Source organism: Macrosteles quadrilineatus, unplaced genomic scaffold, assembly GCF_028750875.1.
Source record: "Macrosteles quadrilineatus isolate MER2022 unplaced genomic scaffold, UCM_ALF_1.0 Scaffold_534__1_contigs__length_52393, whole genome shotgun sequence".
Lineage (NCBI taxonomy): Eukaryota > Metazoa > Arthropoda > Insecta > Hemiptera > Cicadellidae > Macrosteles > Macrosteles quadrilineatus.
In genome coordinates this window covers 20691-36100 of record NW_026543127.1, presented here as the reverse complement: position 1 = coordinate 36100, position 15410 = coordinate 20691, and the positions used below count along the sequence as shown (strand labels likewise).

Below are 15410 nucleotides of genomic sequence, written 5' to 3'. Positions count from 1 at the left end.
TACAATTTATTTCTTATTTTTAGGTACTCACGGCCGTCCGTGTACCTACTAGGACAAGATACAGGCTCATTCGCAAATTTCAAACTATGACAAGTTGCAGTTCTGATGACAGGAAACCATTCTGGTTCTTTCCACCACTTCACGGGCACCCTGAAAGGCCCGGGTCTTATTCTTTAACTAAAACATCCATTTGCCATACATGCTACGACATAGACGCTATGTTTGTTCTATTAACCACATACGGGGAATTCGAGAGGTTAGTTGCTTTATCAATTTCTCAACAATATTTCATAAATTCTTATCAACAACTTTTATCCCTTTATAAATGGTTTCTAACAATTTCAGGGAAAATCAAGCTATTGCAAGGAATTGGGAAATTGGCTACAACCAAATTTCAAAAATTTTATCTTTGCTTACAGTGTAAGTACTTGCTATTTTTTCTTTTAACCTTTCACAATTACTCTATTCTTATACTCATACGCCTGTCTCTAACCCCACCATATTTTCCATATTCATATTCCCCTCAATCAATCCTCGACATGTACTTTCCTTCATTCAATCCCAGACATGTTTTCCCCCCTTATCCTATTCGTCCCACTCCTGAAACCACCGCCCAACTTGCATGACGTATTTTCTCCTCTAGTCAATTTTTTTACTCGTCTAAATTTTAAACTTGACTTTTAGATAAGTTATTTTATTGTAATTTATATTTCTGTGTTATATTAAGTGTTGCAATTTATAAGTGACTTAACAATAATTGTAATGATTACATTTTTAATAATCTTCGCGTGCCTAACCTAACTGTTTCTCCTTGGTATGTTGAACTTACTGTGTCTTATTGTATTGCTCAATTTTGAATATTAACTAGTATTGAGTACGTTTATTATTAATTATGTATCACCGTTATCAAATGATATATTTTGTAATCTGTATTTTATATATTAATTTCTAACCTAGAATATTTCCCATCACGTGGATACTATACAATAATTAATATAGGCCTACATCGGTAATTTAACATCAATTATATTATACTTTTAATTTCCTGCTTTTTATATATATCGTAGTTCCTTTCATTATGTATACTAACACTTTATTTACTGGTTGGTTTCTATAGTCCATATACCACCGCCATTTTATCATCCTACGGCCTCCGCGCGATAAGTAGTCTCAATTTTATCAGCTTCATCCTTTAATACCATTCAAAGTGAATCGTTATCAATCTGTTGTTTTCTTATATCTCAAGTTATTATTTCTGTTTATTTGTATTTTACCTACTACGTTAACCTTAATCTTTTACTTTGTCTTATCAATGTTTTTTCACATGACCATTACGTAGTGGTTTACCTCTCTTCTGCAGCACTCTCGCATTCAAAACTTTTATCGTCATCCAGTCCTTCTTTTTGTAAGTTAAATATTATACAATATTAATATACAATCTATTATTACTTGTAATATCAATTACTAAGTTTTACCATACTCAGATATTCACCCGATACATCAATTTCAATAGTTACTTTGATAAGTTCTGAAGTCTACACTTCGTTATACTACGAATTTATTCTAGGCCTATTTGAGTTATTATGTTTACAAAACCAGTAATTAATTTTCATTATCGATTCAATCTCATTTAAATATTATAATTTCACATGGTTTTGTCAACAATACTTCTATTTTTAGCCTTTAACCAATTACTTGACCACCCACACTCTTCACCTAATTCTCCGCTAGGCCTAGGTTCAACTATATTTACTCCCACTTCCTATCTGGACTTTACGTACTGTACTTTTACACCTACTTGTTAGGTATTATTCTCCCAAATATTAGTTATATAACTTATCATCATCAAATTGTATAATGTATTTATATCTATCTTGACAATTACATTATATATAAGCCTAGAAAAATCCTTTTAACCCTATCTCATATTTTTTTTCTTTTTTTGGAACATGTCATTCAATGTTACACTCTCATTATTTTTTCAATTTATTCTTTATATTATATGTTTATTCTCATTTAAAAATTATTCTTAGTTCATATTTATTGTTCGGTCTCTTTCTTAGTCATCAACTGATTCACGACAACTTACAATTAGGCCTATATGCGATAGCCTAATATATTTTTTCCTAGGCCTATATCATAATTTAATTGTCAAAATTTTATCATGCTAATTAGGCCTAAGCATATTTTTTAATTAATTTATTTTTACATAGGCAACAATTAGAAATGGTGTTCCAAAATGAACAAGAATTTCAATATGCTTTGGAGGACATGATTTTTTCCGTTAAATGACTTCCCTGATTTCTACCGGACAGCTTTTACATTGATTAACTTTAAGATCGTCCCACTCCTGAAACCACCGCCCAACTTTCATGACGTATTTTCTCCTCTAGTCAATTTACACTAGTCTAAATTTTTAACTTGACTTTTAGATAAGTTTTGTTATTGTAATTTATATTTCTGTGTTATATTGCTGCTTACATGCTAATTAGGCCTAAGCATATTTTTTAATTAATTTATTTTTACATAGGCAACAATTAGATATGGTGTTCCAAAATGAACAAGAATTTCAATATGCTTTTGAGGACATGATTTTTCCGTTAAATGACTTCCCTGATTTCTACCGGACAGCTTTTACATTGATTAACTTCAAAACCATGCCTTATTCGATCCAAGTCAAGGTAGTTACGGCTTGTTTTGTTAACGGTATATCTCCTGATGTTTTTGCCAATTTCCTCCAACAGTGCTCAACACCACCCGGTAAAATATACAAAGCCATGCAACTTTGGAAAGATCTATTGTTTAGCAAAATTGGTGATGCTTGTTATGAATATTTTTCCTATAATCTCTATACTCGCTCGTTCACTTACATAGATGGTAGGCCAAGACACACTATGGGTAAATTTGAACCCCTACCAAAAGATATACCACTATATGGTACTTCGAACCCATCTTCCATTCACTATTCTCCGCAGGTTCTTAACACAACTATGTCACAATTGAAAGAAGGGACAACAATCCAACAGCTTCAAGTAGAGTTATCAGAACTTGATACCAAGCTTAAAGAGAAACAGAACGAACTGCAGAACCATCTGGAAACTGAGAGCAGAATGAATCATTTACTAAATCAGAAAATTGAAGAGCTACAAACCCTCGAACACAATCATAGGACAGAAATTGCAAAGTTGAAGGATAATCATTCGATATCCATTTCTAAGGCCACTCAACTACTCAAATCCCAGAGACTTGACACCACTAAAGCTCGCCAAGTTGTCTGTCGCATGAAGTGGGATATCAACCAGTTGAAACTCAAAGTTGAGAAGATTACTGAAAAGATCAACGAACATGAAGCGCAGGATGCTGCCAATGCATTGTCTATTCACGAAAACAGTGAAACATCTGATAGTGAATTAAGATCTACTGATACTGGATTTTCATCTCCTAATCTTAATCAGTGTTTCTCGTCAACACCTAAGAGGGGTTGCCAGTGCCAACCTTCCCGGTTTATTGTAGGCAATGACAAATTTTTGAAACTATGTGGTCAAAAAGTTGATAACTTTGTCTGTGTAATGTGTTCTAATCCTGACACTTCCTTTTCCTACAAAGTCAAAGTGGGTCCCATAATTAGAGGAATCAAACGTAAATCCCCCTCGGACTCTATTGATTGCGACAGGTGTGATCCAGTTGTTAACTGTGTAACTGATCCCGAGTATGCTATCATGTTTTGTGGCAGTATTCCTCCAAATGATCTATATGTTAGATTCTGTGGTCTTCCTGATGGACTGCGTTCATATGAACTTGTTCAAAGCCAAGGGTAATAGCTTATATTTAAATTAAATTTTAATTACTAAACTTTACCTATTTCATTGACAAAACCATGCAATATTAGTATAACACCTAATTATTTTATCATTGTTTGTTATCACACTGAAATATTAGCGCCAAAAAATTTATATTTCCACCCGAAAACTAATATAGGCTATTGTTAGTATCATTTCACACCAAGTAACTGTTATAGGCTATTGTTATATATGCTATCAAACCAAAAAAACTATTATAGGCTATTGTTAGTATGTGTCACACCCAAAAACTATTATAGGCTATTGTTAGTATGTTATCACACCCAAAAAACTATTATAGGCTATTGTTAGTATGTTAGCACACCATAAAACTAATGTAGGCTATTGTTAGTATGTTATCACACCCAAAAACTATTATAGGCTATTGTTAGTATGTTAGCACACCAAAAAACAAATGTAGGCTATTCTTATTTCCATTCCTTAAAATCTATTAAATTCCAAATTTCTTAGTTACTTTATATCATTAATTTGAAACCATATTAAATACCAAATTTTTGATATAGCCATATTAAAATAATGTTCTGAAATGTAGTGAAGTATAATTGGCAAACATTATATACAAACATACTGTTATGTCCCTTTTATAATTTAATCAAAATTTTACTATCATTTTAATTTTTTTAATCTTTACAGGCCTACAACACCGACCTCGCCCAACCACCAAGACACTACTTCAGAATCCGTCAAATCAAAGTCAAACTCATCCAAACCCAATCCAAATACTTCCACCACTTCTGAATCCCCCCTTCCCTCGGCCTGTAACTCGCCTACAATGCCGAATCCCTCGGAATCTACCTCGCCCTAAATTCATATTTCATTTCCTCTACTTCCTTTCTCCTTCCTATTTTCCATTCCTTTTTTTCAAATCTACCTGCGTCCAACACTCTTACTTCTAAATCCCCTTTACATATTTCCCGTCCAGAATGTCAACCTCTGATATAGACGACATTGATGAAATCTTTGATGACTCTGAAGTGTCCCAACCTGCAAGTGATAACGAACGACTCGAAGGAGGAAGAAAAAACAAATCGAAACTTCGAAGTAGACCAAATGTTTCACAGCCACCAAATAAGAAAGTTAAAGGTAAATATTTAAAATATTATACAATACCTGCTCCTATCTATTTTCTTTTTGGTTGTTATGGCAATATTTACTATTTGAAATTTATTCTATCAATCACGAGTCATTTTAAATTTTATGTTTTAACTTTTTCCTTAAATATCAATAACAATGGTCAACATTTGTCTAAACTGTACTCACACTTTCGACCAGAGGGCTCTGGCCACGAACAAATCAATGAAATTGAAGTGGCATAGGAAGCCGGTTAACCGAGCTCGATTATCTTCCCTACTCAGCTGTCTGCGTCCCGACAGGTTGTATGTCCATAGGCATTCGAGAGAACTTGCAGATACCTTACTACGCTGCCTAAGAGTCCCACGGACGACACGTCAACCTTTGCCTGTAGTAGATGGTGTCCGAGCCTACGTCAGTTCATGGGTCGAAGATAACTTAGATCATGTTGGTGATGCTGAGATGTCCATTCAGTATTGTGCGATTTGCTATGATGTTGGTCTATTGAGGTCACTAGTTCGGAACTATGGTCATCCGATAACGCCATTACTTCTTGAAGTTGGAAATACGGAACCGCCAGAGTCACCTGCTCTTCCACCATTACAACCATCGCCTCAATTTTCATTTGGGCATCACTTACCTTATACAAGCCCCCACCCAACAATTTCCTCTCCGCATATAAGTCCTATTAACCTGCCAGGTCCTTCAGGACTCTGTCAGTTTCCACCTGCCACGAACCCGCCAGGCCCGCAATCTCCCCCGTCATCCACATCGCCCTCCCCATACAGTCCGACCACCCACCGTCTGCGAATAGCCCCTCCCAGTGGATCCATGCAGGTCTTTAGGCCTAGTGCCTCTCCATTGAGGCTACCATCGCCAGTCCTTAGACGCAGTATTCAACCAACGGCTGGTTCCACCCCTCGATTTAGGCCTAGTGTTCTTGTGAGAAGAAATCTTCTGTGCCGAACTCCCACGCCCAGAGTTCCATATAATATAAGCCGGCGCATAACAAGACTTACCAATATTACTGCTGCTCTGAGGCGACAAGGATCTAGCCGACAAGGCAATGGTACGATTCCAGTCGACAGGCTGTCTTTGTTGGAACGGGAATTGAGGGACTTGATGCGACTGGCATCGCTTCATCGACAGAAAATGCCAAAGGGAAGACCGCGCAAGGGTTCTTAAAATATGGAGTCGAATTGTTCATTAAGCACACAATAAAACCAGTCCTCTATTATCATTATCATATTGTTTTTTTTATTTTCTACTATTATACATTACTAATTTTTTAATTATATATAATACCTAAATAATTTAATTATTAAATCTATAGCTTAAAATCTCGTTATTATTCAAATTATCATGCAATTTTTAACAGCGATTTCCAAGATAACTACTTATTTACTTATAATAAATAATTTTTCTATTGTTATATTACCTATCACCTATATTATTTTATTTACCATTTATATTCATTTCAGGTTTATTGCCTTATTACTATTTATATTTTTTTATTATTTTCCCTTACAGTCCATGGAAGCGATTTCCAAAAAAGAAACAAGCCCGTGAATACCCGTGAACTAGTGAATGCACTTGATACCCATCAAGCGTCGTCTTCTTCGAGAGAGTCGCTCAATCAACAAACTGTCCAGTGTGAGTATATGTTGAAAAATATATTTACAAATGTTATTTTACTGTTATTTACCTATCTAATTATGTGCAACTAATCTGTTATTTATCTCAATTCTTATATTCAATTAATACCCCCTTAACTCCTATATCGTCTTCTATTAATTTCTCCGTTATATCTTAATGCTATTTCTATTTTCTCTCTATCTCCTCTACAACCTATTTCTCTTTTTCCACAGCTTCGTCTGATGTCCCGCTGTCTACTTCCCAAATGTCTGCCCAACCTATTACAACTAGGCGTTCGAGACGTGGTGCATACCGTTCAACCATATCATCTAGTCCGATACGCCATCAAACTGAACCTGTATCTCCATCTGAAGGCCGATTTCGATCATCCCATCATCCAAGCCGTCGTGCCTCTCGTTCTAACAAATCAAGATGTCGTTCTCGATCTCAGCCTGTACCCCCATCTGAAGGTTCTCAGCCAGTCGTCCAAGCTCGTTCCTATGATCTTGTTTTTGAAGCTGGTGGTGAATATGATCAAGCCCAGCTCGAGGGTTTGGCAGAAATAATTAGTGGTGATGGACCAGCAGGTAGATTGCAAAAGAATCAGCGTCGACCAACCAGTAATATCAGCATTCGAGTTTCATTTAAACGTTCCTTTAAACTCCCCAAGAATGTACGCTCTTCATTGTTTCAACTTTTTAACAATGAACTTCAATTTCAAGTGAAACAATGTGTTATTGGACTTGAGGTTCATGATTCTAAGCTTTCTAGATCAATAGCCCATTTACAGTCTTTTTTCCAGTTTAAAAATAGAGTATTTTTCTCCGATGTCAGGAAACACATAGTAGAACACTATGGCAATGCTATAACAACATTGGACGTAGGTGGTGTAGGCACTGTAAAGGTGTTCCGATCTTATTGCTCAAAGGATGACCCGGATTGTTTCAATATTGGTCCTCAGAAAGACCTTCATCAATTTACTCGCAATATTACAGCGCTCAAGGACCAGGAAAAATTTCAATATACATCCAAAATAGCATTTCAAATGCGCAATTGTCTAAATTACACTGAGAAGTGCCATCAAGAGCTAAGACTCATGTCAGTCCCTGAATTCGCTGGTTTTCAGTTTCATAAATTACCACTAATAGGTTGGTGCAAAGAGATAGTTGATCACCTGAAATACTTTACAGAAAACCCTAACAACGAAAGTGTGCGTCAGAGGCGTCATTTGGTACTTCATGGCATTCCTGGTACCGGCAAGAGTACTGCTATCAAACTTTTGTTCACTAAATTAGACCATGAACACCGTGTATTTTTTCCCAGGGATCAAGGTAACTTTATTCTTAGTGGCTTAAAAAATGACCACCATAAATGTATTGTTTTTGATGAATTCTCTTACAAACAGTACCAACTTAATTCGTCCCTATTCAAGAAACTCTTCTCCGGTGACACACTAACAATAGATGAAAAGGGTGTCAGCCTTGGTAACACCCTTAGTTGGTCTGAACCAATCATCTGCACAACCAATGAAAATGTGGACTTGTGGCTTGATCCAGCTCTTAAAACCAGAGTGAAGTTTGTTCAGGTTGATGAGAACATTACCGACCTTATTGCCTTGCATTGTGCTGCTACCGGTGAAGATCCGCTATCGTACAACCAGGAACCTGTAGAATTAAATCAACCTCCCAGAGTAGTAGACATACAAATGTCGGTTATTGAGGGGCTTGTTGAAAGGAAGAACATCACATATGACTACAATCTTTTCATCCCTAATCATTTGTTGGAACCTGTTGCTCAAGAGGGTGATTGCGATGATGACTTATCTCCACCGCGGTCGATTAGTCTTAATGAGTCCATGGCCATATCTCCAGTTCTTATTGGTTCAGTTGTTAACAGTCCGCATTCGCCGGCTAATCAAACTCGTCAGTCAGCTGTTCGTCTTCTACGCCAACCTATGCGCAAGAGGTCTTCTCATCGAAGGAGACTTACATTTGATTCAGATACCGAATCTCCTGCACATACTTCCGAACACCAATTTGCAACGCCTGATCGTCCTCCTTTATCTAGGAGTCAATCAAACCTCCGTTCAGTGATAAGAAGTCCTCATACACCTCATACATTAAACCGTCCTCCCACATCCTCTTGTACACCTTTAGCCAGAATCAAACCTTTGTCTTCGCCAGCACCTGTTAAACATACTACACCTGTTACACCTGTTACACCAGTTACACCATTACCTTCAATATCCCCCCAGTTGCTGTTCACACCTGTCTCCTCTAGATCAAATCACCTTGTTGCTACTCCCGTACCCCAAATGTTTCTCACACCTTCCGGAACTCTATACAATTCTCCCCAGCCCAGTACTAGTCGCACCACTCCTTCATTTTCTCTTATGCCTACATTCTCTCCCTTACTATCAATCAATCATCCTCCTAACATTCCTCAATCTCCAATTCCAGTTTCTCCCCAATTCAGTGTCTCCTCCATTTCACCCTATAATAGGCCTTTATCATACCAAGGTGTGTCTCCTCAACTTTTATCTACTGGTACCCAATCTCTTAATGTCTTGCTACCTCCCAATACAATTGTCCAAATGTTTCCCAATACCCATATTCCAACTCAGCCCCAACCCTCTCCTCTAAGTGGTATTGTTTATGATTCTGGTGTATTTTTGTCATCCTTTTCTGGTCAACCGTCATCATCTGTAGCTACTCCCAATATCAATTCTGCTGATTCTTAGTTTAACCATGCATGGTATGTATCCTATATAAATTCATTTCCCACATTAATATCAAATTTTTAACAAATAAAGTTTTCTGTACTAATTCCATTTTTATTTTGTTTTACCACAGAATATTTTATATATTTTTATGTCTATCACCTATTCATTATTTCAGTTATAACATTTTATTAATTTGCCATATATATCACTATTAACTCTAATTATGTCTTATCCCCTACAACTCTATTCTACATTTAAATGTAGGCCATTTCCTTTTAAATTCACTTAGTGCAATGTGCAATTTCATATTTCATCAACAATCCAATTCAAAGTATTATTATATCTATTGTTTATAATTCATCAATTTTGTTATTTACACAAATTCATTTTCTTTTTCAGTCACACGTATAGACCATGATGCATCTTACCTCAGACAACTTGAGCGAGACATCCTATTTCATGGATCCCAAGTTCCGGCTGATGCCAAAATCTGCTTCGATGGTATGTTCATAATTATTATTCGATTATTATTCACTTTTAACCTACTACTTTATGTATGTTATTCTCCAAATCTGTTTTCATCAAGTTTTCTCAATACAGTCTAATTTTATCTACACATTTTCAACTTTTATTAAATATTAAATAATTTCATAATAATACAAATTATCAAAATCTAATAATACTAATTCATAAGTATTACTCTACAGTTTGTTTTAAATTCATGCTGAAAACCTTTTGCACCGTTTCTTGTTCTACATTTTTTTTAGGATTTTAAATATTTAATTTAGTACAGTTATCATTTATAATTTATAAACAATCTTTCCCCTACTGTATTTATCTACTACAACTTCATTTTTCATATTCAAAACTTGTATCACTATAATTTTTTTTTCAGTTGTCAAGAAGTCGTCTTGCGCAGCCCTGCATCATTTGTTTTGCCATTGGTTCGGGCGTACTGTTAATGGGGAGTTCTACGCAGAACCAATCCTCACATACAACGATCCGTATGTGACCTTCACTAACGACAGAAGCGTCTCCTGGGACGTCAGCAACGATATTCCTGGACCAGTAATCACCCTATTTTGTGACTCCTTCCTGCCCTTCCGGCAGATTTTAAAAACAGAGCGGATCAAGGTCCACAAGGCGCTGAAGAGGTTTGGACGCAAGATTTTGCAAAATTCACTCTACAAACAACCCAGTCCCCTCATTGCTAGCCTGGCTTGCTTGCCCGACAGTGCCAAATTTAAATACAAAAGTGGTTAGTTACTTTATATCACCATTTTTGAAAACATATTACATTCCAAATACTTTATAACACCATATGAAATTAATGTTCTGAAATGAAATACTCCCTCTACTTCTAACACAAAGATAAAATAATTTTTTGACAATCTAACAAATATTTTTAATCTTCTTTTAAGCTATTACAGTATTTACATTCTATTTCATTTTTTTATTTCCTTTTTTTAGGTTCTTTTAAGCGCATCATCATTGCTATTAATGAACCTCATTCAAGTAATGCCATCTATTATCGTTAACCATAATATGTTTCAGTAACCTTCCCCAACTGTTTGTTCGACCGGCAGAAGGTGGAAAACCTTTTTGAAGTGATCCTCACTGATGGTTTTGGTGCCAAAGCAGGATCCGGTACCTCAAGGCAGTTGACGGAATATGAGTCCAAACAACGAGACCAACAGCGTTACCGGGAGGCTAGCGATCAGCGTAGATTACTACAATTGAAACTAGAACGTGTCGAGGTACGATTATATCTTTTCTCTTAAAATTAATCATGTTGCTGTCTTACATAGAAATGCGATCACTTGTAATGCATTCAAACAACCGCATATTTATTTTACATGCCATATTTACGAGTGCCGTATGGTGCAAATGAAACCTCAATTTTGTAGTACAAGTACTGTCCTCTTCCCTTACTATTAATCACTATTTTCTCCTATCCATGAATGTTATCAATTCCAAATTATTGAATCAAATGCATATTTATTGTACATACCATAATTTACATTTGTTTTCATTATGTTCATGTTTTCTTTTCATTTTTCTCTAATCATTAATGCATTATTTAATTGTTCTAGGATTTGAATGCAACCTATATGGCGACCCTTGAGAATGGATTTAAAAACCTACGTCATCTCGCAACAACCACTGATGTACTTGCACGTGTTCAAGCCAATCTTGAGCAAAATCAGTTTTCGCCCACTGACGGGATTTGTGTCGAGCTCATTCGCCAAGTAGTTACCAAACACCAAACAACTTCAATTCTTGCCGATGTACTTAACATAATGGCGGAAGTTAGATCTATTGTCCAGTTAGTATTATTTTTTTCATAACAAAACCATTCCTATATTTTTTATTCAATATATTCACTAACAATTGCAGTTACAATTCATATATTAATTAAAAAAATTATTTCTCTCATGCCATCAATATATAAAACTTTCTTATTTATTTCTTTTCCTGAGCAAAGATTTTTTTTTTTTAATAATTTAACATTCATGTTTCATACATAACAATACATTTAAAATTAATTCATATTAATTAGTTATCAATATTAATTCATATTAACAAATAAGTTATTATTGTTCACAGATCTCAACCTAAGGCACGATGCATGTGCAGCATGACAAATTGTTGGACGAGTCACATGCCCAGGCTACACCCGGTGGAGGAGATTGTTGTTCGACCATGTCCACCTCTCCTACGATGTGAAAATCCACACAGGTAATTAAATTATAGGTTATTTTCTCTCATTAAATCAATTTTAGAATTCTGCTTTTTACTTTGTGCAACCAAGTTTTTTTCCACTTATTAAATAACTAAATAAATATCCATATACAATTACCATATAATTTATTTTTTCTAATACGCAAAGTTCATTATCCAATAATCTTTTTAAAACCACCAATTAATATCCCTTTATTTTTTTAATTTTGTTTTTTAATAATGCATAGTTATTACTACTTATACTATACATATCATGTTTCTAATACTCATTGAAATTGGCAGTGGTGATCAAACAACAGCAGTTGCCGGTGATGGTGAGGTTCTGTCCGAGCGACGCTCTCAACTTTCTCCTTTGGTAGATCCGTCTTCCACAGGCGCAGTTGAAGATTCTGTTGATGCCACTGATGGTGCCGTTCCAAAAACAACCAGCCCCGTCCAAGAAGCAACCATCCCCGTCCAAGAACCAACCATCCCCGTCCAAGAACTGTAAGTTAAAGTTATAGTTATATTTATATATATGTTCACTTTTTCCACCACAATGAAAACATTGTAGTACATCATACCTTTAATGACCATATCACTCTTGTATGTGTATTGCAAATGAAATGATTTTAAAATCAAAACCATGTGTTGTGTCTTAGGTTGAGTTTCTTCAGAGCTTTCTCTTCATCCTATAACAGATGTGTTCACTTTTCCCACCTCATTGGGAACATTGTACTACATCATACCTTTAAAGACTATATCACCCTTGTATTTGTATTTCAAATGAAATGATTATAAAATCAAAACCATGTGTTGTGTCAGAGGTTGAGTATTTTCAGAGCTTTCGCTCTCTATCCTCCCAACACTCAACTAGAACTCTTAACCATAATCACACTTTTTGTTGTTGTGACAAAATTTTATTAAATAAGAATTTCATAAACATAATAATATTCATTTATCTTTTACATTTGCGCTCTTCTTTTTCTATAAAATCAGCCTTGTAGCACAACTAATTATTACCTCTTTTGTTCAGTGAACATGGTGACAATCAACTTGAGGCAAATGTGGAGGGTGAGGGCCCACATGTTTCTCCAAACGAGTGTCATGAAGATGAAGAGTCCCCCAAATCGTCCAAAGTTAAAACTAAGTATGTACGTTCTCCTTATACCTGTTTGTATACTGTGTATTAGTATTCTGATACCTTATTAATCTTTCATTTCCATTATACATTATAAAAAAATCTGTCATTACATGTTTAATCTCATTTATTAAAAAAATATAGCCTATATGTACAACAATTAATTCCTTATACAACAATTCACATTAATGCCATCTTGTGCGGCTTTCGTACGATTATCTTGTTGTTATTTGTCCTTAATTAATAACAAAAACATTTGCGTCAATATTGATTTCAATATTTTTTTCGTTTTATCTTTATACATTTCTTAATTATTTAATTCAATTCATTACATCTGTTTATAACCATGTATATTATAAACTTTCTCAAAATCATTTCAATTTGTTTGAGTAAGCGAAGTTATTTTCATTGGTTTTCCTTTTTTTTAAGGAAAATTGTTGCCCGAACCAGGAAGCAGCAGCAGCGCAAGAAGGTATTATAGGTATGCTTACTAACAATTTTTTTATTAACCTCTTCACATCATCATAAAATCTCAACATTATGCTTCCTCAAATCTATATTAGTTATAACTTTTATTTTCCTTTTAAATAACCATTCAAAACTATTAATTATTCATTCATTATATGCACTTACAACAATACTATACTTCCTCTTATCTTGACCCCCTATAACCGTATCATACCCATTAGAAGTTACAACTTTTTATCCCAATAATTTTTTTCAGCACATCTGTTTAACAGAAATACAATCGGCAGGAACTGATCGCTACTGAAATTACTTTTCCTTGTGTGAAAGAATATAAGTACAATGATCTCTTCATTTTAAGGCAAATACTCTATAGAGCATGCATTTAAACTGCCTGTTTATTTAGTTCAGGATGTGTTGTTTTAATTTGACAAATATGTTATCTGGACTTGCCTATGTTCAGAGGGTTCCGCATAGGACTCTGCTTTTGTATTGAATTACTTTCACACTTTCATTTTTCCCTATGTTAATTAATTTTTAATTACAATCTACAGTTTTATATAAATTTATATAATCAATATATAAATTTTCATAAAAAAAATCATTCTTTTCTTTACTTTTCTCTATATCCAGTTTTGTCTGTTTCAGAAACGATGCCTATGCGCCGGTCCATCTCCCCTAACTGATGTCGTCGAAGAACAAAACTGTGATTGTACATAGCCTTATATATACTAGTCAAACTTTTATTTATAAGAGCTATGACCAACCATCCTCACATATTTTCATTCAATAACTATTTTTTAATTATAATATTTAACTAAAATATTTTCCTGATTTGTAACATTTTTTTTTTTTCGAAATTTCTTACGAACATTCATTTTCCTTCAATTGTATTTTTTTTAAAAATATTACCTCATTTCTCATTTCAGATATTATTCTCACTATTTTGTTCAATTAATCTTGTACCGGGCCTTTTGCTATATGAAGGTACAAGTTCCTTTTGAGCCCAAAATCAAAATGGAAGTAAGATACAAAATTTGTGATTCTACATGAAAGTAATATTATCACATTTCCTTTCAATTAATTATTTTATTATATTTTATATTCATATTACATGTTATTCTTTTTATGAAGTACAATTGCAGTTACTAATCCAAATTTTACCGTATTTATTTAATCAATTTGTAGCGTTCCTTTTAGTTAAATTTAAATTCGTAATTATTCATTTTACTTTTCACTTTCTTTCAGTTTTTTCACGACCTCAGTTTTAGTGATCTCTGTCAAATCATCTTGGCGAAAATCACCGCGCATGGCTTTTTCAGATTGAGCTGTTTCATACACTTCCCAATGAACTAATTGAACCTAAACTACCAACAATAACAGATTTTTTAATTTCATTCTTAAATTCTGGACATCTTATAAGCACGCGGGAGAACATTCGATTTTGTCTCCTCAACAATCGCCCTTTTGAACCCTCGTAGTTGACTGCTTCTCTGTCCACCTTTGTTGAGCAAACGGTTGATTTTAAAACCTCGAAAGCGCTCTTGATTTCTATGACTTTTCCCCCCCTAAGTGCATTGATAAACAGCTCCAAATGCTCATGTTTCGCACAGGCACATGTCTCTCTATCGTTTCGTTTGGGAAATGACACCCTAAACTGTCTTGCTCGTACATACAATTTATTTATTTTATTTTTTCACTTTACTCCCACGGTTTGAAATTTCGTTCTTGTGTATTTTAAATCTGTGACGTTTTCTCCGTTGATTACTTTATTCACCTTGTAAAGCACGAAGTG

General features: G+C 34.7%; 1 protein-coding gene across 1 annotated transcript; it reads left to right on the top strand.

Annotated features, from left to right (window-relative positions):
- The first annotated feature begins 10249 nt into the window (after positions 1-10249).
- Positions 10250-14297, top strand: LOC128982553 (uncharacterized). The gene is made up of 7 exons (XM_054401508.1): positions 10250-10292; positions 10843-11045; positions 11382-11614; positions 11896-12027; positions 12313-12516; positions 13046-13159; positions 14264-14297. The coding sequence occupies exons 1-7, from the start codon at positions 10250-10252 to the stop codon at positions 14295-14297; spliced, it is 963 nt and encodes a 320-aa protein (XP_054257483.1).
- The last annotated feature ends 1113 nt before the right edge of the window (positions 14298-15410 follow it).

Excerpts from the sequence above, each read along its gene's own strand:
- LOC128982553 (XM_054401508.1), top strand. The coding sequence starts at position 10,250 with ATGGGGAGTTCTACGCAGAACCAATCCTCACATACAACGATCC. Across the intron at positions 10,293-10,842 it reads ATCCTCACATACAACGATCC|TAACCTTCCCCAACTGTTTG; the intron begins GTATGTGACCTT and ends AATATGTTTCAG. Across the intron at positions 11,615-11,895 it reads GAAGTTAGATCTATTGTCCA|ATCTCAACCTAAGGCACGAT; the intron begins GTTAGTATTATT and ends TATTGTTCACAG.